The 25,206-nt window shown below is 40.4% G+C and overlaps 2 protein-coding genes across 3 annotated transcripts in view; one reads left to right on the top strand and one right to left on the bottom strand.

The window, feature by feature from the left end:
- LOC143807647 (uncharacterized) overlaps positions 1-25,206 on the top strand; it is a 255,796-nt gene that overhangs the window by 111,211 nt on the left and 119,379 nt on the right. The window lies entirely within an intron of this gene.
- LOC143803926 (uncharacterized) overlaps positions 1-25,206 on the bottom strand; it is a 123,560-nt gene that overhangs the window by 24,190 nt on the left and 74,164 nt on the right. Inside the window, exons 6-15 of the mRNA XM_077281683.1 lie at positions 22,823-22,852; positions 21,459-21,524; positions 21,272-21,337; positions 16,759-16,824; positions 16,049-16,114; positions 14,083-14,148; positions 9,609-9,674; positions 9,005-9,070; positions 8,098-8,163; positions 946-1,011 (exon numbers count right to left, since the gene is read on the bottom strand). Of these exons, the coding sequence (XP_077137798.1) occupies positions 946-1,011; positions 8,098-8,163; positions 9,005-9,070; positions 9,609-9,674; positions 14,083-14,148; positions 16,049-16,114; positions 16,759-16,824; positions 21,272-21,337; positions 21,459-21,524; positions 22,823-22,852 (624 nt within the window). The remainder of the gene's footprint in view (positions 1-945; positions 1,012-8,097; positions 8,164-9,004; positions 9,071-9,608; positions 9,675-14,082; positions 14,149-16,048; positions 16,115-16,758; positions 16,825-21,271; positions 21,338-21,458; positions 21,525-22,822; positions 22,853-25,206) is intronic.

Here is a 25,206-nt window from a genome sequence, read left to right as displayed (position 1 = left end):
TGACACCTGTACTGATTGGGCAAACCACAAGGCAGAAACGCTCAGCTCCTGTATGAGCATGCATAAGAATTTATGGACCCACTAACTTTCTTTGAAGTCCATACTCTGCTGTGCATAGTTATTAAAGAGCTGACAGCTTCCCACCCAACCCCCATCAACCTATGAGGCTTGGCACTTTATAGCTTTGATGAAGAACGAAAGCTGCATATGTTAATAAATAAATATTCAAGACCTGATGAGGCCAATGTACTTACTTTGAATATGCATGTCAGAATAGCTGTATAATATTATTCTTAAGATTTCTTATGTCTGGATAGAGTTAAACTAAAAAACTGCTTACTTTAATATCAAACAAAAAAATGTTCAAAAATGATCATGTAGTAATTCTATCATGGATTTATAAAGTGTGTACACCAGCCTCACCAGGACTTTTAGATCTATTTAATAATGTATTCATTTTATAAAACAAAATCTGATGATAGTTTATCTTTCAAACTCTTTGGGAATCATTTCTATGTTTTGGCTAAAGAAAAGTAAGAATTGAATATTGACAGTGTTATTCGATAAAAGCAAAACGTCTCTTGAAACCTTAAGGACATCATTGAGAGGAGCTCCCAAAGTTTGTTCTTGCTGCAGGGGAAATTAATGGACTATTGAAACTTCCCCTGGCAAAATATCCCTGTTTGCCATGAAGGTTTTTAACAGGTAATGTTATTAGGCAATTCAATATGAAAAAAAGAAATGAAAGACTGGAATTTTTGTTATCAATTAAAAAGAAAAAAAGTGAATTTGTTACCAGATTTTAAAATACAATCTGCATAAATTACAAAAACAAATCTCTAAGATCTGCTAAGGATTCCCTATTTTTGCAGTGTACGGGTATATGCAGTGTGAATTGTACAATCTGATAACAAATCTGCAATAAACGTTTGATAGTGATATTACCTTCCTTTAACTCATTAACCTTTTCAAGCGCATCGTAGAATAGGTTTTGGAAGTACTGAAGAAGGCCTAAAAGAAAAAGGCATTTTTGGCCGGGGTCACACTTGCGAGTTCAATAAAACTCACGCGAGTCTCTCATATCAATACACCAGCACTCGGGATCGGAGCGTGTGGCTGCATGTTTTTCTATGCAGCTGAACGCTCCGGTCCGAGTGCCGGCGGCAGTGCCGGGTATTGATGCGAGTTTCTCGCATTAAACTCGCAAGTGTGACCCCGGCCTTTGACACAAAATGATCAATTATTTCCCAATATTTCAACATATTGTAATAAAAAATGTCACAAGACCAGAAGTAGAATACAATGCAAAGGTAACTAATTATAAGGAATGTCAGTACTTTGTGTTTTGCACTATGGTTGGATCCACACAGGATAGGACATTGCATAAAACCCACAGTAAGCATTATGTTTAGTGGAAATGCCCCACATTTTCACTGAAATTTATATTCATATTAATGCAAGATATACAGTATATATATATATATATATATATATATATATACACACATCTAGTATATAACTGTCTAAGGGTCACTTCCGTCTTTCTGTCTGTCTGTCTGTCACGGAAATCCCAAGTCGCTGATTGGTCATGGTCAAACGGCCACGACCAATCAGCGACGGGCACAGTGCAGCTGCGAAATGGCCACTCCATACTCCCCTCCAGTCAGTGCTCACACAGGGATAATGGCAGCGTTAAGGGACCGCGTTATGCCATGGTGTAATGCAGTCCGTTAACACTGCTATTAACCCTGTGTGACCAACTTTTTACTATTGATGCTGCCTATGCAGCATCAATATTAAAAAGATCTAATGTTAAAAATAATTAAAAAATAAAAAATCATTCTATACTCACCTTCCGACTCCTTTCCCGCTCCTCACGATGGTCCGGTCCATGCATTGCGGTCTCGCAAGATGATGACGTAGCGGTCTGACGAGACCGCTATAACATCATGTCGCGAGACCGCAATGCACTCTTGGGACTGGAGCATTGCGAGGAGCATCAGTAAACATCTGGGCTGGATCCGGGGGCCGACGGAAGGTGAGTATATAACTATTTTTTATTTTAATTCTTTTTTTAACAGGGATATGGTGCCCACATTGCTATATACTACGTGGGCTGTGTTAGATACTGTGTGGGCTGTGTTATGTACTACATCTCTGTGCTATATACTATGTGGGCTGTGCTATATACTACATGGCTGTGGTATGTATTATGTGGCTGGGCAATTGTTATGATCCGGTGACCTTGGAGCCGCATGAAACTTTCTCTGGAGTAGGTGGAAACTGTACTGACCGCAAATCCTGAACTAACACCGCAACTAGAAGTAGCCGTGGGGTGTGCCTAACAAACCCTAGACACCTCGACACAGCCGGAGGACTAAATACCCCTATAGATGGAAATAGGAATACTACCTTGCCTCAGAGCAGAACCCCAAAGGATAGGCAGCCCCCCACGAATAATGACTGTGAGTAGGAGAAGAAAAGACACACGCAGGTAGAAAACAGGATTTAGCAAAAGAGGCCACTCTAGCTAAATAGGAAAGGATAGGACAGAATACTAGGCGGTCAGTAATAAAACCCTTCCAAAAATATCCACCGCAGATAATACAAAAAATTCCACAATCTAACTAAAGACGTGGAATGAATATCTGCAACCCCAGAGAATCCAACAAGACTGAGAAAATACTGACACAATCTAAGCTGGACAAGAAAACACAAAAGAATAGCACTGAATTATGAAGCACACAGCATGTGTGCCACAGAAACAAAACCAGACACTTATCTTTGCTGATTTGGCAGAAAGGCAGGAGGAACCAAGCAGAGGTCCAACACCTCCCAACAACAATTGACAACTGGCAAGGACTAATGAATTCTACACACCTAAATACCCCAGTCAGAACTGCAATCAGCAGACACACCTGACCAGGACTGCAACCCAGGGACAACTGCATTACCACCTACTACCACCGGAGGGAACCCAAAAGCAGAATTCACAACAGGCAATATACTACATTGCTGTGCTCTATACTACGTGGCCTGGGTTATATACTGCATGGGCAGTGTTATATACTATGTCTCTGTGCTATATACTATGTGGCTGTGCTATACACTATGTGGCTGTGCAATATATTACGTGGCTGTGCAATATACTACATGGCTATGCAATATATTACATGGCTGGGCAATATACTACGTGTCTGTGCTATACACTACGTGTTTGTGCTATATACTATGTGGCTGGGCAATATACTACGTGGCTGGGCAATATACTACATGTCTGTGCTATATACTATGTGGCTGGGCAATATACTATGTGGCTGGGCAATATACTGCATGTCTGTGCTATATACTACATGGCTGGGCAATATACTACATGGCTATGCAATATATTACATGTCTGGGCAATATACTACACGTCTGTGCTATACACTACATGTTTGTGCTATATACTACGTGGCTGGGCAATATACTACGTGGCTGGGCAATATACTACGTGGCTGGGCAATATACTACGTGTCTGTGCTATATACTATGTGGCTGGGCAATATACTACGTGGCTGGGCAATATACTACATGGCTGGGCAATATACTACGCGTCTGTGCTATATACTATGTGGCTGGGCAATATACTACATGGCTGGGCAATATACTATGTGTCTGTGCTATATACTACGTGGCTGGGCAATATACTATGTGTCTGTGCTATATACTATGTGGCTGGGCAATATACTACATGGCTGGGCAATATACTACGTGGCTGGGCAATATACTACATGTCTGTGCTATTTACTACGTGGGCTGTGCTATATACTACGTGGCTGGGCAATATACTATGTGGCTGTGTTATATGCTACTTGGCTGTGCTATGTTTCTCTGCTGTATCTGTGCATCATGAATCGTGGTATGTGTTAAAGAGGGGGGCCCACTGAAACTCTTTCGCCCGGGGCCCTCAAAAACCTGGAGCCGGCCCTGGCTTCACTGATTGGTCATGCCCGGCCGCGAACAATCAGCGACAGTAGCAGTCCGCCCGCGAATTGGCGTGGAATTTGAACCACGCTTCGCTAATTGGTCGCGGCCTGCTGCATCCTGTGTATAAATTGCATTATTTTGAAAACTTTATAAATAAACTACATACATATTCTAGAATACCCGATGCATTAGAATCGGGCCACCATCTAGTTTATATATAAAATTCTCTGTACAGGTTTCATTGCATATTTCTGTACAGACATTTTGGATGGTTTTACAGGGTACAACTTTCTGGCACCATAAAATGCACTATGTATTTCTGAAAAGATTTGTTTCAGCAGTGTGTGCATAAATGAACTCAGATAAATACATAAGGGCTGATTCATTAAGTCTGTCATCAGAAATGTACACCAGTCATGAATAGTGTTGAGCGATACCTTCCGATACTTGAAAGTATCGGTATCGGAAAGTATCGGCCGATACCGGCAAAGTATCGGATCCAATCCGATACCGATACCCGATACCAATACAAGTCAATGGGACTCATGTATCGGACGGTATCCCTGATGGTTCCCAGGGTCTGAAGGAGAGGAAACTCTCCTTCAGGCCCTGGGATCCATATTAATGTGTAAAATAAAGAATTAAAATAAAAAATATTGCTATACTCACCTCTCCGACGCAGCCTGCACCTTACCGAGGGAAGCGGCAGCGTTCTTTGTTTAAAATTTGCGCTTTTCTTTCCTTTACGTGAAGTCCCGGCTTGTGATTGGTCGCGTGCCGCCCATGTGGCCGGGACGCAACCAATCACAGCAAGCCGTGACGTAATTTCAGGTCCTTCAGGATTTTAAAATTACGTTCCGGCGTTGTGATTGGTTGCGTCGCAGTCACATGGGCGACGCAACCAATCACAGCAAGCCGTGACGTAATTTCAGGTCCTTCAGGATTTTAAAATTACGTCCCGGCTTTGTGATTGGTTGCGTCGCGGTCAACCAATCACAAGCCGGGAGGCTGGACACGCGCGCATTTTAAAATGCGCGCTTGTCCAACCTCCCGTGACGTCCCGGCTTGTGATTGGTTGCTTTGCGGTCAACCAATCACAAGCCGGGAGGCTGGACACGCGCACATTTTAAAATGCGCGCTTGTCCAGCCTCCCGGCTTGTGATTGGTTGATCGCGACGCAACCAATCACAAGCCGGGACGTCACGGGAGGCTGGACAAGCGCGCATTTTAAAATGCGCGCGTGTCCAGCCTCCCGGCTTGTGATTGGTTGATCGCGACGCAACCAATCACAAGCCGGGACGTCACGGGAGGCTGGACAAGCGCGCATTTTAAAATGCGCGCGTGTCCAGCCTCCCATGACGTCACGGCTTGTGATTGGTTGCGTCGCCCATGTGACTGCGACGCAACCAATCACAAAGCCGGGACGTAATTTTAAAATCCTTAAGGACCTGAAATTACGTCACGGCTTGCTGTGATTGGTTGCGTCGCCCATGTGACTGCGACGCAACCAATCACAAAGCCGGGACTTCACGTAAGGAAAGAAAAGCGCGAATTTTAAACAAAGAACGCTGCCACTTCCCTCGGTAAGGTGCAGGCTGCGTCGGAGAGGTGAGTATAGCAATATTTTTTATTTTAATTCTCTCTTTTACACATTTTTACATTAATGTTGTTTCGATACAGATACCCGATACCACAAAAGTATCGGATCTCGGTATCGGAATTCCGATACAGCAAATATCGGCCGATACCCGATACTTGCGGTATCGGAATGCTCAACACTAGTCATGAACAAGTCTGCAAAGAGCGTTCAGTATCAATCATGTCCTCATCGTACAGCAATAGCTGGCTCTAAACTTTACTGGTAGTTGTTGCTTATTCAGGCACTTTCTGTACCTCTTACTCCCTATAAAACAAATGTACCTATCTCATGTTACTGGGTTTTATCCAACTAACTGTTAACCTCGGGTCCTTCCGCAACAAATCTCTATGACTAATGTTTGGACTTTGACTTGGCTGTTCCAAAGCTTTGACTTTATTTCTGTTTATCTATTTTGTAGTATGAATAGTGTGTGCTTGGGTTCTTGTCTTTCTGTATGAGTATGACTGACATTCTCTTGAGATTGAGCTTATTGACTTAATTGACTTAATTGATTAATGTAATGTTTTCTTTGTGATTTGCAAATATAATGTAGAATTCATTGTTCCATCAATGATGGCCCAATCCAAGAAACTACCACCATGCTTCACAGATGGTTTGAGGTTTTTATACTGTAATGCAGTACTTTTTTATCCAAATATAACACTTTTAATTTAAAATATACAGTATATATGCAGCGCCCCAGAGTCCTGGTCGTTGCAGTAACGTCGCTCTGCCGCTAAGGGGAGTGATGGTACGTCTGATGGCACTAAAAGAGTTCACCTGACCAGGTATCACAGTCACACATTACACTTCACACTCCGGCCACCAGGGGGAGCAAAAGGTCCTATCTACTAGGCCACTCCTCACACATGGGTAAAACTGGGGGTTGGATAGGAAGTTAGAAAGAAAGCAGCCCGGGAGAGTTCGGGAGAGGACCTGTCGGGTGGGATCCTGACAGTGGCCTAGCACAGACAGATCATCACGGAGCCGTGCCTGTACCTTATAGCGGCAGTCTCCTAAGAAAGGACACGAAGCGAAGTATATTGTGGAGAAGTGAGAAACGAGATCACAGCACAAAGGCGATAGAACCAGGAGTCGTGCCCCAAGATCGGCAACATCCTTCTGAGGCGCGTAGTCGGTGGCTGGAGCACCGAGGAAGTAATAGGCTCTACACATTACTTTGAACTACGGCAGGGCAGTTAACTTTAGCTTGTCTGTCTCACCTTTTACACCTAATGAAGACAACGGAAGCAATTGTGGGAGAGGGGCGTCTCTAGGGTCCCTATAAAATAACTCCAGGCCTATCCCGTCATACGGGTGCGTCCTATCCAGATCATCTGGGGGATGGAGAGAAAGAACAGAAACGAACACGACAGTTGTGAGGACTATCCCGTGGTGCTCAGCAGGGAGGTACTACAACACACAGGCGCTGGTAGGAAGGCTACTGATTTCCACCTGCAAAGGGAACTCTGGATGTGCCTTCGGACCGGCGGGTCTCAGCAAGCCCTGTTAGCAGTGCTCTGGATTGCGGATGCCGAAGCCTTCAGTAAAAAGGTAAAGAGACTGCAACCCTGTGTCCTCGTTATTTACTGCGACCTACACCATCACAAACACCCTTTTATTGGGCGCCCCTTAGCAGGGCCACGGACCGGGTCAGGCCAATGTGACTTCCCCAGAACCGAGAGACCCGGTACCAAGTACCCCACTGCCCTGCGCTTGGGGGCCGCTCCATATATATACTGTATATATACAGTATATGTATATATATATATATATATATATATTTTGCTTTCAAACATCTACAAAACATTGTTTTAAATGCCTTCCACAGACATGTGTTCTGCAGATCAGACTTTAAATGATTCCTGCTCTTTAAATAAAGCAGATCACTCACTCATCCATGATTGTCAACCCATTGATTGTATATATCAGACTCTAAATTCACCTTCATATTATCTGCTAATCCTAAAGTTTCACATACTTTTGCCATTTACAGACAAAGTATAATATTTTTCTCTCATTTATTTGATTTCATACTTTTTTTCCATTCTTTTCCATTCTTGGGACTTGTGTGAAAAACTGATGTAGTTTTAGATAAAATTTATGGAGACATATGGAAAGTATCACTGTAGGACTGAATCCAAAAAGAGCAAACACTAATATTTCTCCTTTGGATTCAAAGTTTTGGTCATTAGGAATAAAATAATGTACAAAAAAAAAATCTGCATATGTAATTCCATTCAAATGGAATTTACAGCTTTAGGGATCTTTTTTACATTCATGGTTATTTTAACAGTATCCAATTACACAAGAGGCATTTTATCTCATGAAATTGACAACCAATATTTCAGTTTCTCCAATCCAAGAGTGCAGCTGTGCTATATTACTGCCTATTTGCCATTGTTCATGTAAGTAAAGTATGAATGCCTAAATGATTACCACAAAATAGTTATACCATTACATAAAAATGTATAATTAAATAATATTACCTTGTCCAAACTGACTAAGTTTGTCAACTCCGTCTAGGAGCAGATTCTTGAAGAACTGAATACAATCTGAAGAAAAACAAATTCTTATAGCTATAGTGAGAGATTGGCTACATCTCTTTCTATCTTACCAAAGTTTGCAGTATTTTATTTGTAAAAATAAACCTTATGAAAGTTATTTTTAACTATGTCAGATAAGATCACACATAGCCATCAGTTCACTTTACCAGCTACAAAAATCCTACCATTCAAATTAGGCACTGCCATGATCCTTGATGTATCTATCATGGTGTCAAGAGAAGGATGACTGAGGAAACCCTGCATAAAGGGGTTTTACCATGAACAAAGTTCATTTTAATCAACATTTTATTCAAAAGATCTTTTAACAATTATAAGTTGCACAATTGGATGTGTTTTTAAAAATGTTCCTGTGCTGAGAAATGTGCCCCTGCTGTGTACTGTGTAATGGCTGTGTCTGACCGTACAGGAACATGGTGTGATCATACCATGGCTACTGGGCAGGGGAGAAAGCAAAAGAGTATATAGACAGAACAGCATGATATCACGGCTGATTCTTTATTTGAGGTAAAACTTTGTTTAAAAACAAGTGGGGAAATGTTTTACCTCACAGAAGAATAAGCTGTGATCCCCTGCTGTAATGTCTGGATACTCTCTTTTCCTTCCCCCCTGCCCAGGAGCTGTGGTATGATCAGATCAAGACGCTGTACGGTCAGACACAGCCATTACACAGCACACAGCAAGGGCACATTTACAAGATTATCTCAGCACAGGAACATTTTATTTAACACATCCGATTGTTTAACAGTTACATGAAGAATGAGGGCCCTGCTCACCAGCTTACAATCTATAATTCTATGCTACTTACTGCCAAAATAGTGAATGTTTTTACCTTCTCCAAATTCAGAAACTTTATTAAGTCCTCCATAGAAGAGATTCTGGAAGAACTGAGCCGAAACTAAAAGTAGAAACCAAATAAGTGTTAATTTTGTTATCTCATGTTATTTTGGAATCCTATTTCAGAAAAAATATATAATGCCTCTTTAATGAATTGGCCACAGCAGGGGCAATACACATACAAAATGATTAATTTTACCCAAAGTACCAAGCTGGCAAAGACAACACTGTGCTACTCTCTATTACTGTAGGGATTTGTAGCTCGAAAAAACAACTTCCACATGTTTCCCTTGGTAATAGATTAGTAGTGTAGTTTATCATCATATAAAGTAAATGGAAGTGACTGTATAAAATGCAATGAGCTGTTAAACAATTGCATTTACGAAGTTCCTCATGTACACTCCTATCTTAAGTAACCAGTTTTAAAAACAACCAAAATTGTTTGAAAATTGTGATCACTGAACTAGATAATTCAGTTGAATCTCCTGGAGTCTTAAGAAAAACTGTTGTGACTTTACAAAGAGTTACACAAGGACAATGCTTCACTACAATATTTAAGAAACATTCCAACTGTGACTAACAAAATCAGAAAATATTACCTTCTGTGTATAGAGTAAATGTATTAAAGACATCAAGAAAGAAGTCCTGGAAAAACGCAGACCATTCTAAAGAGAAATAGACAAATGTATGAAAATGAACATCAATATTAACCTAACCTTAAGCAAAAAGAAGAGTGGCATAGCCTTTAAAGGGGTTGTCTACTACTAGGACATCCCCTATGCTTTGCCCAGATAAAATAAAAAAGCCTATAATCACCTCCTATGCTGGTGCCATTCTCGCGGTGTCTGCAAACACTTTCCCCGGGGAGCTCTTGCTGTTGTTGTGACATGTGACCCTGGCACCCAATCAGCATTGCATCATTGTCCCCGCCTTTGAACAAATTGAACATGAAGAGGAAGTCAGAGATAAGCTGCATCCCCACAGGGACAGTAAACCAGTACTGATTGTGCGCTGGTGTCACGTGTCACAACAACCTCACTGGAGCCCAGTGGAGAGCAAGTGCCGACACCGCAGGAACTATGTTGGCAAGAGAGGTGAGCATAAGCTTCTTGTTTATCTGCACCAAGCGTGGGGCATTACAAGGAGCGGTCCAAGTAGTGAACAATTTCTTTGAGCCCTCAAGGTGCCATGATTTTTGTGTTAGTGCTACCGTTACACACCCTACAGCCACATTCCTGTACATGTCTCTCTGGCTAACTGTAATCTGATTATTACCTAATTTATTGTAAAAATACATTTTGCTAACCTGTGTGTGAGAGGGTATTGTCTCTTTGGGAAAAGGAAAAAAGAAAAGTAGGAAGGAAGGAAAGAAAGAAAGAAAGAAAAAAAAGAAAGAAAGAAAGAAAGAAAGAAGAAAAGAAAGAAGGAAAGAAAGAAAATATAAAAGAAAGAACGAAAGAAAGAAAGAAGGAGAGAAAAAAGTGAGAAGGAAAGAAAGAAAGAAAGAAAGAAAGAAAAAGAAAGAAAGAAAAAGAAAGAAAGATAAAGAAAATGTTATTAGGTAATCACTGTAAGATATTAAAAATTGCTTTCTTGTCAAAGTGACAGAAACCTTACCCCAAATGGGACATGTGCTTGTGACTATGTGCAAAATCTGTGCTTATTTGTCATGAAGATAACCAACACCAACCTATACTTTCAAACTATCTCCTGATGACAGCAGTTACTCAGCACTTAGAAAATATAGAAGAACAGCAGTGTGAGCAGCCTCTTCTTACATCAGCACTCCTGGTATCTCCAGTATTAGATTACAATATTCACTGGGATCATATCCATATACACATCAAGTGAAGGAGCAGAACTTCTTAATAATATTTTAAGACAGGTTTCTGTAACAAGACACTGGCCATTTTAATGTACTATAGTGATTCTCTACCCAGACAAACAAATGAAATTTGCTAATTAAATATATTTAGGAATTTATTTATAAGGAGGTTTTCTTTATTTTTTTTTGTTCTATTCCATAAAAACTATTTATAGCTTGAGTTCAATTAACAAAAATGTAAGAAGTAAATTCTGCTGTGTCATTGCAGACCATTACTTGAACAGCATCTCCCTTTATGTATTAGTCCCTTTATTATGTAAATAGTAATTCACTCCATTCTCTGCATGTGACATCATAAGTATTTATTACACAGTCTCTTGAGTATCTCTAATCTTGGCTTCATTACTAAAGTGTAACTTGTAAAACCTGCATATGTTACTAGCTAATACATATCAATAAACATGGTGGAGGAGTGGGCCTTCTCCTTTCTTCCAACTGTACCTTTAACCCAATCCCACCTCTACCCTCCCTTATCCTCCCTTCTTTTGAAGTCCACACTGTCCGCATCTACTCCCCCTACAACCTCCAAATGGCCGTCATATACCGACCTCCGGGCATGACCACTGCCTTTATTGACCAATTCTCCACCTGGCTCCTTCACTTTCTCTCTGCTGAGATTCCCACCATCATCATGGGTGACTTCAACATCCCCATTGACACCCACCAGTCAGCAGCCTCCAAACTCCTGTCCCTTACGTCACCCTTTCAGCTTACTCAATGGTCCTCCTCAGCCACCCACACAGATGGACACACATTAGACCTTGTCTTCACCCGTTTCTGCTTGCTATCTAACTTCACAACCTCCCCTCTCCCTCTATCTGACCGCCATCTACTCACTTTCTCATCCCTGTCCTCCTCACCTGTCACCCATGTCCAGTAACATGTGCACCCATGCAGGAAACTCGCACACCTAGACACCCACACATTCTCTGACTCTATCCTACCACTAGCATTCATATCCTCACTCCATGATACAGACACTGCCACTGCTTTCTACAATGCCACTCTTGCATCAGCTATTGACATGGTCGCCCCTGTCATGCATAGCAGAGTGCGACGAACCAATAGACAACCCTGGCACAATAACATCACTAAAAGCTTTGGCAAGTATCCAGAATTGCAGAACGGCGTTGGAAGAAAACACATTCGCAAGATGATTTCACTGCACTCAAACAAGCAACACTCGCATTTAAATCAGCTCTCACCTCTGCTAAACAGGCCTACTTCACAACCTTCTTATCTTCCTTATCCCACAACCCCAAACAGTTGTTCAACACTTAACTCCCTCCACCACCCACCACTGCCCCCTCCGAGTTCCCTAATCGTTGCCGAGGACTTTGCCACGCACTTCAAAAATAAGATCTACCAAACAAGGCAAATCTTTGTCGTCAAACCACCACAACCCCTTTGTATACCAGACCAATGCCCAAACCCCATAACTTCCCTCTCCAAAATCACACCTCACCACTTGTGCACTTGACCCCATCCCATCCCACCTCCTCCCCAACCTTACCACCACACTAATCCCATCCCTAACCCTTCTCTTCAACCTATCACTAACTTCTGGTACCTTCCCCACTGCTTTCAATCATGCCAAAATCACACCTATCCTCAAAAAGCCATCACTTGACCCAAGCACTATGTCCAGCTACCGCCCCATATCTTTGCTCCTATTTGCATCCAAACTCCTTGAGCAGCACGTCCATGCTGAACTTTCCTCTCACTTTGCATCTAATGCTCTCTTTGACAACCTACAATCTGGTTCCATCCCCACCATTCCACTGAGACTGCCCTGACCAAAATTACTAATGAATTACTTACAGCCAAAGCTAACAGACGATTCTCTATACTCCTTCTTCTAGACCTGTCCTCTGCCTTCGACACAGTTGACAACTGCCTCCTACTACAGATCCTTTCCTCCTTTGAGGTTAAAGACCTCACCCTATCTTGGATCTCCTCATACCTTACCAACCACACATTTAGCGTTTCCTACTCACATACTACATCTTCACCTCGCCCCCTCTCTGTTGGTGTCCCTCAAGGGTCTGTCCTTGGGCCCTTACTCTTCTCAATCTATACACTCGGCCTGGAACAACTCATTAGGTCCTATGGCTTCCAGTACCATCTATATGCTGATGACACTCAGATCTACCTCTCTGGCCCAGATGTCACCTCTCTGCTCTCCAGAAACTAAGAGTGTCTATCAGCCATATCATCCTTCTTCTCCTCTCGCTTCCTCAAGCTCAGTGTGGACAAATCTGAACTAATTTTCTTTCCTCCATCTTGCATATCTTCCCTACCTGATCTATCTATCAAAATAAATGAAATCACACTTTCCCCTGTCCCCAAAATCCGCTGCCTCGGAATAGCCCTGGATTCTGCCCTGTCCTTCAAACCACACATCCAAGCTCTCGCCACCTCCTGTCGCATCCAACTCAAAAATATTTCCAGAATCCATCCTTTCCTCAACCCTCACTCTACCAAAATGATTGTGCATGCCCTAATCATCTCCCGCCTCGACTACTGCAACATCCTCCTCTGTGGCCTACCTTCTAACACTCTCGCACCCCTCCAGTCCATCCTTAACTCTGCTGCCCGACTAATTAATCTCTCTCCTCGCTACACTCCTGCTTCCCCTCTTTGCAAATCCCTTCACTGGCTCCCACTTTCCCAGCGTATCCAGTTTAAACTACTAACACTGACCTAAAAAGCCAACCGTAACCTTTCTCCTCTGTATATTTCCAGACTAATCTCTCAATATCTTCCCTCACGTAATCCTTGGTCTCCCCAAGACCTCCTTCTCTCCTCCACACTTATTCACTCCTCACCCAATCGCCTCCAAGACTTCTCCCAAATATCCCCCATCCTCTGGAATTCTGTGCCCCAACACGTCCGGTTATCCACCACATTTGGATCCTTCAAAAGAAACCTGAAAACCCACCTCTTCAAAGAAGCTTATAACCTGTAATAACCACACGACCACCTCAATACCATCGGAGCTACTGCAACCCTATTGTCTCTTTCCCCATAATCCTGTAGAATATAAGCCTGCAAGTATCAGTCTGTTATTGTTAGTTTTGTTTACTGTAAGTAATATTTGTATTTTGATGTAACCCCTTCTCATGTACAGCACCATGGAATTAATGGTGCTATATAAAAAATAATAATAATAGTAATCACTATGTTACCTTTTCCATACTGAGCAAGAATAGTAAATTTGTCTTGGAAGGTATCCTGGAAGAACTGAACCCAATCTGTAAGAAAACACACACCAGTGTTTGCTGTTTTTGTCAGTGCCAAACATAGACTGAGAAGATGCTTGCTTGACCATTGCTCCATCTCCTCTCCAGTGGATCGGTGATAAGTGCTTTAGACTGGAATAACAATTAAAGGGATTGCCTGGGGAAATAAATGTATTGCCTATCCACAAAATACCACCTGATAGATTGATGGGAACCCCACTGATTGGCATAACAAGTCCCATTTATCCTTATTAGAATGCAGCGTTAGTGCCTACACTCACTGACCACTCCATTCATTTTTTGCAGAGCTGCCTTAAAAAAGCTGATTGATGCACTTGACAGTCCAATTGAGAATTAATGGTGTAATGGTCAGGCATGCACAATGCTGCTCCAATCTAACAGGATTAAAAATGACTTGCTCTGCTGATCAGATGAAGGTCCCAATGGTTGTAATCCCACTAATCTTTAAATTATCACTTATCCTTTGGTTTTGTTTCATCCCTTTACCATGGCCATAAATAAAAGTATACAGGTTTGGTTGATAATCTCATGTGTATGGTGGGTTCTCTTCTGATGACAGATGTCGGGTAAATGGGATCCACCATGCTGGATTTCACCATGCTAACCCTTTGACCTTGCAGTAAGGATCTAAAAGTGGCTAGCTGCCTTTTCCTACTGCAATAAACAAGTTTATGATGGAGGTTGGAGAAGCTATCCAAATGCTCTCTATTGCATGAAGCTACAAAATAAACTTACATAACTGAGGTTACAGATGATATTTCTTGAAGTTCAATAACATAGCTATCATGAATCCACAGTTGGCTGTTTTTTGAGTAGCCTTTTCCCTCGACTACTCCATACATTCCAATGTGTTGAAGCACAGTCTCTATTGCTTCCCCTATTTTCATTCTGCCTGTAATATTTCATCTTGATCTGTAGACTATGCGCAACTTCAATGTGAGATATGACAGCAACTCTTGTAAAAATGAAGTCAGATTCCAATCAAGGCACATTGGAAATGTATGCATTACTCAATAACTCCTGCCAAGAACGGATCCATTCCAATAGTAGTGGCTGATGACTATGGTAGGTATGTACTAATCTCACATGCATCAAATATAACATCTTTATTGTATATTTTTCCTTTATGGCAACTAAGTCTCACTAAAAGTTAAAATGTGATACTTGGCAATATTCACTTAATAAATAGAATTACTCTTGCACTGTAGTTGTCATCCACACAATGCGGTTGGAAATGCAGCGTAAAAATGTGCAGCATTTAAAAATGTAAATGAGGAATGCAAGTATTCTCCCAGCCTACCGCTTACCATTTTCAACAGACAGCCATGTCTCCTTACTCCACCATATACATTGAGATAACACAACAAATTATGTTTTCAGACCTTGTGCTACCAGTGTAGCCCACACATGAACAGTAGAAGGACCAGTTGTGACCAACAGGATACATGGATTGGCGATGCAAAAAAGTGTAAAAAGTTGCAGGATGCATTGCTCTGGTCCGATTTACAGACCAGAATACTATATGTAATAGAAAGAAGTTCCTGCATCTGTTTGCTGTATGAGTGAGTTCATGGAGCACACGGAATCTATCATAAAAGATGTCAAAGACCCCTTTTTTCATATGGTCATCTGAACCCAACCTGAGCATGACAAATGTATTTATTTTTCATGAATACAGGATCAAGTTTAAATACAACATGATCAATTACTCTTTCTACAGATATCTGCCATCTCATGACAGCCATGAGGTCACAAGACATGTGAAATCTTCAGCCAATCCTATCGAAGTTGATAAGTTTTGATGACTTACATCCAAAGTGTAGACCAGCTGTAAATCAGCTGCTAAGAATATTATTTATTACCAACAAATACAAATATTTCATATAATCACCTCCTCCAAACTGGGTCAGTATATTAAGTCCACTATATGAGATATTCTGGAGGACATGAACATAGCCTGAAAGAGAATGAACAGAAAATGTGAGTTTTAAAAGTCTCAAACTGACAACTCATCAGATGACAATGTACAATGTGTTTTTATGCACCCTTAGAAATCAACAGTGCACATATCACATTTCCAATAAATACCATGAGACAAATTATTGATCTGCTACTAAAAAATCTACTAACAACTTATTTAATATACAGTAAAAAGGAAAAGGTTTAGACAATAGTGATTTAATTTTAGATACAAGCTGTGGAGGAAGAGAGAAACCTGTTAGGCCAGATCACCAACATGGTGGTCATCTTGTATACAGCCATATAGGATTCAAGTTCAGTTTTTCTATTCAATAAGTTACACATCAAATTGGTAGATAATTTTGCAAAATAAAAGCAATGATGGGTTTTACATTAACCTAACCAGATATTTTTCATTTAATATAATTCCATCATTAAGGATCTGTAATGTTAAAAACTAAGATTTGGATGTATGGGTTAGCAGCATATTTTTCAGGTTTTTCACAACAAGAAATCTTTGAGTTTGCCAAAACTTAGTCAATAAAATTAAAATCTTTTTACGTATTTTATACATTTTATAATTAACAGATGCTAGGCAAATATTAGAATTTACACAACACTATTTCTCTCTAGTTCACCAACCTTCACCAAATTCATTAACGGTGCTGAATGCATCTCTCAGGAGGCTCTGAAGATAGTCAGGAGAATCTAGCGGAATCAGAATAAAACATAATATTTAAAGGGTTGTTGTCCACTACTTTCATATTGACATCCTATCTTTTGACTCACGGCACCCCCAATGATCAGCTGCACTAGCTCCAGTGGCGATGTAAATGGTGTTTTGAGGGATATATAGCTCTGTATATGTATTAGTGGCCACTGCTGAGAACTGCAGTTTAGCTCTCAATTAGGCAGGATAAGCTAAGCACATTGATATATAAGCCTGTGGAAAAAGATTCAGTAAGACCAAAATATTATTAATTGAAATTTTGTACTCATTTTCAGTTTAGCAGTTGGAAGGTTGGTTCTAATCAGTAAAAAGAGTTTAGCTGTTGCCTGAACTCATATTTATTGGAATAGTATTTTCCCTATCTCCTCAATGTAAAAGCTATACTCACCATACTTGATTATGTCGATAACATTAATAAAAATCCTATCTTTACAGCCAAATCATTGCTCAATTGTTAAGGTTCTTTCACATTGCATTTTGCCATCCATTCATTGTTCCCATCAGGGCTTGAGTCCAAACTACCTACAAAATGGGATTCGGGTGTATTCACCAATGAGGCCATAGATTATAACAATGCTGACAGAGTTTTCGCCCTCTGATGTGCATCATTTTCGGGCATGTACACCTACTGGAGAAAGATACCCAGATGCAGTAGACTGTGTTTCAGTGTTCACCTCCAGTAGGCATACATGCCTGAAAATGTTGCACACCAGAGTGCACATTCACTCAGTTGGCATAATTATAGTTTATGGTCCCATTGGCACATATGTCTGATTCCCTTCTGTATCGCGAAGGGTTATGGCGTAAGCCCTTATGGGATCAACGAATGGGTAGCAAAATGCAATGTGACAGCACCATTAGAAATCATTCTTGAATTAAAGAGAACTTGGCATCTGATACATGCTGCCCAATCCATGAGCAGCATTTATTAGACACTGGCTGCATGATTTCAGCATGGTATGTTCAATTTCAACCAGGTATGGAAGACTAATTGGAAAGGCCCATCCCTGGCAGTCTCTACCTACATGAGTGTATAGTGAAAAACCTGTCAGTCTCTCATGTGGCTAGGCATCCAACAGATTTTAAAGTGTGTTTTCCTTTGAATTGCTGCAGTGTTTCAGAGTCAAACATACCTGGTTAAAATCATGCAGGCAGTGTTTGATACATGCTGCCCCCGGATTGGGCAAAATATATTAGCTTTCAGGTTCCCTTTAAATGTGCTTATAAGGCACTCAATATATCTTGGACATGGCCGTGCAGATTACCTTCCATTTCTACTTGTTTTTCATCTATCTCTGACCTCCTTTTACTTGACTAACAGCCACCGCTTTACAGTACAGTAGCCAAAGGCAGGTAAGATAGGTGTAAAACAATTAGCTGGGATGATGCATCAAGGTTGTACTGAGTGCATAATTAGCATATGTGAATAAAGAATAATTTCTGGAAAATGCAGAAACAGATCTGGACACTAATAGGGAAGGTTCAATCTTAACCCCTTAACCCCAAGGGTGGTTTGCATGTTAATAACAAGGCCAATTTTTACAATTCTGACCACTGTCCCTTTATGAGGTTATAACTCTGGAATGCTTCAACAAATCCCAGTGATTCTGACACTATTTTCTTGGGGCATAATGTACCCCATATGTGGGGGTAAACCACTGTTTGGGCGCATGGCAGAGCTCGGAAGGGAAGGCGCTCCATTTGACTTTTTCAAACCAAAATTGTCTGGAATTGAGATCAGATGCAATGTCGTGTTTGGAGAGCCCCTGATGTGCCTAAACAGTGGAAACCCCCCAATTCTAACTCCAACTCTAACCCCAACACACCCGTAATCCTAACTTTAGCCCCAACCGTAACCTTAATGGGAAAATGGAAATAAATGCTTTTTTATTTTATTATTTTTCCCTAACTAAGGGGGTGATAAACGGGGGTTTGATTTACTATTTATAGTGAGTTTTTAAAGTGGGTTTTTATGTTTGGCAGCTGTCACACACTAAAAGACGTTTTCACCACATTTTGAAAGCTATAATTTTTCCATATTTTGGCTCACAGAGTCTTTTGAGGTCTTGATTTTTGCAGGACGAGTAGATGTTTTTATTGGTACCATTTTTGGGCACATGACGTTTTTGATCACTTTTTATTCCGATTTTTGTGAGGCAGAATGAACAAAAACCAGCAATTCATGAAATTCTTTTTTTTTTTGGGGGGGGGGCGTTTATACTGTTCCGCATGTGGTAAAATTGATAATGCAGTTTTATTCTTTGGATCAGTATGATGACAGCGATACCTCATTTATATCTTTTTTATGTTTTAGTGCTTTTAGACAATACAAATTATTTTATATAGATTAACTTATTTTTGCATTGCTTTATTCTGACAGCTATAACTTTTTTCTGCTGATGGAGCTGTATGGCGGCTTGTTTTTTGCAGGACAAGATGACATTTTCAGCAGTATCATGTTTATATCTGTCTTTTTGATCTCATGTTATTCCACTTTTTGTTCGGCGGTATGATAATAAAGCATTGTTTTTTGCCTTTTTTTATGGTGTCCACTAAAGGGGTTAACTAGTGGGACAGTTTTATAGGGCGGGTCGTTACGGACGCAGGGATACCAAATATGTGTACTGTTATTTATTATTGTTTTATTTAGATTTTTTTTCACTCAAATATTTATTTATTGATAGAATATTTATTTTTTATTATTATTTTTTAGTATTTTTTAAAATATTTTTACAATTATTTAATTTTTTTAAAATTCATTCTTTGTTTTACACTGTGTCCCACTATGGGACACTCATTTTTTTGCAGGCTGATCGCTTCTATAGCATGCATATCTGCATGCTACAGAAGCTGTCGGCGCTGCAGCTTCTGCGCACTGACCTTAGAGACTTCCTGACATACACTGCGCATGACAGGAAGTCTCTCAGCTCTGGAGACCTGGATGTCGTCATGACCCTGGCCCCTGTGCCTGCTCCAGAACGCTGCAATCATGTTTGATCGCAGTGTTCCGGGGGTTAAAGTTACCTCTCCTGGCACTTAGTGCCGGGTGTCAGCTGTGAGAATCATCTGACACCCTGCCCCAATTGGCCGCACACCCCATACTATTCCATCCATGGAAATTAAGTTCCAGGTCACATGGACTGACTAGTATGTCCATTGCTAGAAAGGGGTTAATATATGCTATGTTTGGTTTGAACAGTCTGTCAGTTTTGTGATGATAAATTTTCTTTAACACCATAACTTCACATGATGAATGGTTGTTATCTGTCATGGAGTGGGAGGATGTGTGTGGAGCAGGCTCAGGACTTGAGCCTGCTTTACATGTCAAATGTCAGCTAAATTAAATAGCAAGCATCTATGTCCAACAGCCAAAGCTGGATCAGAGCTTTGGTCATTACTATTAAATATTTAGAAGCTAATGTTAATCTATCACAGGGGCATTTAAATGGCAAGGTTGCCAGTGCCAATGGGTACCATGGCAGCCAGAAGCATGCTAAAGAGCCGATTGCTGTCATCTTGGTACTTCTGTGAAAATTAGGCTATGGCTAGGCTTCATAAAGGTCAGGATTCAAACAATATACTGCAGTCCTATGGTATTTCAGTATATAGAATAAGCAATGTTCAAGTCTTTTGAGGTGATTAGAAAATTATAAAAAGTTTTTAAAATGTAAAAAATAAATTTTTTTGAACTCTTCTCTTTACCTCCATTATAAATAAAATATTTGAATATTTAAAAAATAAACATCAGATATCACCGCATCCTTAAAATCTGGTCTATCAAAGTATAAAAGTAATTAACTTGTACATTAAATTTTGTAGAAAGAGAGAAAATAGAAATGCCAGATTTTTTATTTTTCAAACACCACAATTCCCTAAAAAAATATAATAAGGTCCTATTTATCCCAAAATGATCAGCTCACCTTGCAAAAAATAATAGCTCCTTCTAATCCATTGCTAGAAACAAAAATATGGGTCTCTGATAATAGCAATAGTAACCATTTATTTATCACAAAATTCAGAATTTTTTTAACCACTTAATTAAAATCTATACAAGTTTGATAACATCATAAACGTACTGACCTCTAGAATCATATTTCTAGGTAATTTTTACACACAATGAATAATGTAAAAGCAAAATACAAAAAAACTATGACAGAAATGCATTTTTTCGTTATTTCATCCCACTTGGATTTTTTTTTCCATTTTCTACTACCACTACATTGTATAATAAATTAACAATAACCTTCAAAACTACATCTTGTCTTGCAAAAAAACACGTCCTTGTATGTCTATGTTTTCAGGAATATAAAAAAGTTACACTTTTTGGAAGAATAGGAGGAAAAAACAAAAGCACAAAAATGAAAAATTACCTTGGTATTTTGTTAAAGGGTTTATGGTATGGTTATTATTTGCATTTATTCTTACCTTCTGTATACTGATTAACTGCAGGAAAGTGATCAATGAAAAAATCCTGCAGATAATGGAAGCCATCTTAAAAAGAGAAATAAAAAAGGGAGATTACATCAAGCAGGAAATTATAAAAATACAGCATTGTTCATAAATTCTACAGATTCTATACTAGTGTAAAATCAATAGAGCTATTTTTACCCACCTTCCCCAAATTCATTAACGACACTAAAAGCATCTCTCAAGACACTCTGCAGATAATCAGGAGAACCTAAAGGAATCAAATTGCAATTGAATAACAGCATTGAAGAGTGAGCTAAAATGCAGGCAAAGCATAAAATAAAGCTAAGACATGTAACTTTAATAATTAAAGGATCTCTTCAGCATCTGGCAGCTAACTGATATATCATGTGACAGATTGCTGTCAGAAGTTGAGGAGCAACAACTTATTAAATTATGTTGGTAATATAATAGGAATCATACCATTTTCTAAAATAGATTAAACGATGAGAAGGGTTTAAAAGGTATTGCCAGATGACGCAAAATGTGCTTCATCGGAAATGTGATATACTTCTGAAAACGTTACAGAAAGCTCAATTTCAGTTTCTCCTATGTACATTATGATGTTTCGAGACAGACATTGAGTTCTCCACTACTTTCCTGTGTGTTAGTGAGGTGATGAAGGTGCTGTGTATCATTGAGCTTAGATAATAAACAGAGGTGGGCAGACCTTTTATCGTTCCAATGAAACACGAAGGAGGAAGCATGAAAGCGTCATAGCTACCACAGGAGAACAATGAGAGCACATCATGGCATCCAAAATTGGGCCATTCGTGCAGTTGGTAGAATTAAAGTATTATAAGTTTCATTAAACATTTCACATAATTTGAGTTATGACTCACAGATGTGTTATTTGTAGAGAAAAATGGAACAAAACATAGAATTGTTGGGTGATGTGACCCGCAACATTCAATTATAGACAGGACTTAATGACATGAGTTGGTTCTTACCCATGGGAATTTCCATTAGCCTGGGCAGACACTTAGAAATAGACACATTCCGCATGATGCTTTGCCGTTAACAACAAAATTTTTACATTGAAGCAGAATTAAATTAAACCTTTAATCGCAACATTATTGAAGCCACATTTTCATTAAATACACTAGCTTAATAGCCACTTAATATAGAATCCACATGGAGAGATATAATAAGGGTAGTCTTTACATAGTGGATAATGAATTTTTGCTGATTAGCCTAATAGATTGATATACTAATTTTCCACAAGACATAGAGTAAATCTTGCATTAATCATTCTGAAGCATGCAAGGATTAACGACAGTTAAAGCTGGATCTTTAGGTTGAGCAGTACCACGACAATAAGAATAGCAGCTTTTCAGATTATTCAGGCTAAGTGTCAGGATGATAAAATACAGCAGGGCACCGATTAGAAAAAGAGCATTTTGCTAAAAATCAGCTGTTTTACAGAATTAACTTCCAGTTGACATTAGCACACAAGTTATTGGAGTAAAAGACAATTTATACAATGGTGAACATGCTCAGAGAACTTACCTTCCCTTTCAGGGATAATTTCTTTATGTTCTGAAAGAATCAATCAGTAAGAAAATACTGTTAAAGAAAATCCTGTTATACTTTGATGGTACTTTACGAGTTTTTAATACAAGTGTATCTCATGGAAAAGTATTTTACAACTACTGTTAATTAGAACTATCAAGATCACAGACTTTATCCTGACATTGCACTTACATAGAAAACATATTACAACTATATTTCCTTACTGCAGAATTGGATAAACTAAAAATGTCTGATAATAACACCCTAAGTTACATATTAAAGGGAATCTGTCACCACATTTGACCAATCTATACTATTAATATGGGCATACAGGTTATAGACTGATGAGGAGAGTAATGACTGCATGTCTCATATCAGATGTATTGTTGTAGGTAAATCATCTTTTATCACTTTATGTAAATTACTTCTTCCAGGCTATGGGGAGGACGATGCCTGGACGATAACTCTACCTCCAGAGCTTATTTTCATGAAGGGAAGTATGAAGACAAGTAACCAACTCAGAACAGAAGAAATTAACCTTTTCTTCTTGCAAACACATTTTTGCTTCTCTCTGAGCTTTGCTGTATTGCAACAATATTGCAACCCTGTCTGCTTGTGAGATGGAAGCTGAAACTGAGAGGATGTGTCAGGTATAATCACACACAGCTCCAGTGAGATCAGGAGAGCAGAGAGCAGCCATTACACATCACACTGGTAACAACCCATTCATGTAAAATAAGCTCTGGATGCAGAGTTATCTTCCAGGCAGCAACCTTCCCATAGCCTGGAAGATGTAATTTATATAAAGTGATAAAAGACGATTTATCAACAAGGCATCTAATATGAGGCATACCGACAGGGCTTTTTCAGCAATCTACAACCTGTATGCCCATATTAATAGTTTAGATAAGTCAAATATGGTGACAGATTTCCTTTAACAGAAGTCAAAGCAAGAACTGGATGAAAATGAGAAGAACAGTAAGTTGTTTTTGTATCATTCCTCCTTTAACACACCTAATTGGTTGGGATACAATACTATAATAATATTTTTTGAGTATCCAACTAGTATATTATGAGTTAAAAAGGGGGGAAGGTTCCTTGCTCAAGGCTAGTGTTGAGCGATACCGTCCGATACTTGAAAGTATCGGTATCGGAAAGTATCGGCCGATACCGGCAAAGTATCGGATCCAATCCGATACCGATACCCGATACCAATACAAGTCAATGGGACTCAAGTATCGGACGGTATTCCTGATGGTTCCCAGGGTCTGAAGGAGAGGAAACTCTCCTTCAGGCCCTGGGATCCATATAAATGTGTAAAAGAAAGAATTAAAATAAAAAATATCGCTATACTCACCTCTCCGACGCAGCCTGGACCTCAGCGAGGGAACCGGCAGCGTTGTTTGTTTAAAATTCGCGCTTTTACTTGGTTACGTGAAGTCCCGGCTTGTGATTGGTCAGGGCGGCCATGTTGCCGGGACGCGGACCAATCACAGCAAGCCGTGACGAAATTACGTCACGGCTTGCTGTGATTGGTCCGCGTCCCGGCAACATGGCCGCCATTAACCAATCACAAGCCGTGACGTCACGGGAGGCTGGACACGCGCGCTTTTTAAAAAGCGCGCGTGTCCAGCCTCCAGTGACGTCCCGGCTTATGATTGGTCACGGCGCCATGTTGCCGGGACGCGGACCAATCACAGCAAGCCGTGACGAAATTACATCACGGCTTGCTGTGATTGGTCCGCGTCCCGGCAACATGGCCGCCATTAACCAATCACAAGCCGTGACGTCACGGGAGGCTGGACATGCGCGCTTTTTAAAATGGGCGCGTGTCCAGCCTCCCGTGACGTCCCGGCTTGTGATTGGTTGACCGCGGCGCAACCAATCACAAGCCGGGAGGCTGGACACGCGCGCATTTTAAAATTTTAAAATGCGCGCGTGTCCAGCCTCCCGGCTTGTGATTGGTTGATCGCGGCGCAACCAATCACAAGCCGGGACGTCACGGGAGGCTGGACACGCGCCCATTTTGAAATGCGCGCGTGTCCAGCCTCCCGTGACGTCACGGCTTGTGATTGGTTGCGTCTCCCATGTGACTGCGACGCAACCAATCACAAAGCCGGGACGTAATTTTAAAATCCTTAAGGACCTGAAATTACGTCACGGCTTGCTGTGATTGGTTGCGTCGCCCATGTGACTGCGACGCAACCAATCACAACGCCGGAACGTAATTTTAAAATCCTGAAGGACCTGAAATTACGTCACGGCTTGCTGTGATTGGTTGCGTCCCGGTCACATGGGCGGCACGCAACCAATCACAAGCCGGGACTCACGTAAAGGAAAGAAAAGCGCGAATTTTAAACAAAGAACGCTGCCGCTTCCCT

Source organism: Ranitomeya variabilis, chromosome 2, assembly GCF_051348905.1.
Source record: "Ranitomeya variabilis isolate aRanVar5 chromosome 2, aRanVar5.hap1, whole genome shotgun sequence".
Classification (NCBI taxonomy): Eukaryota; Metazoa; Chordata; class Amphibia; order Anura; family Dendrobatidae; genus Ranitomeya; species Ranitomeya variabilis.
Note: the sequence above shows the minus strand (reverse complement) of the source record. Positions and strands in the feature narration are given on the sequence as shown.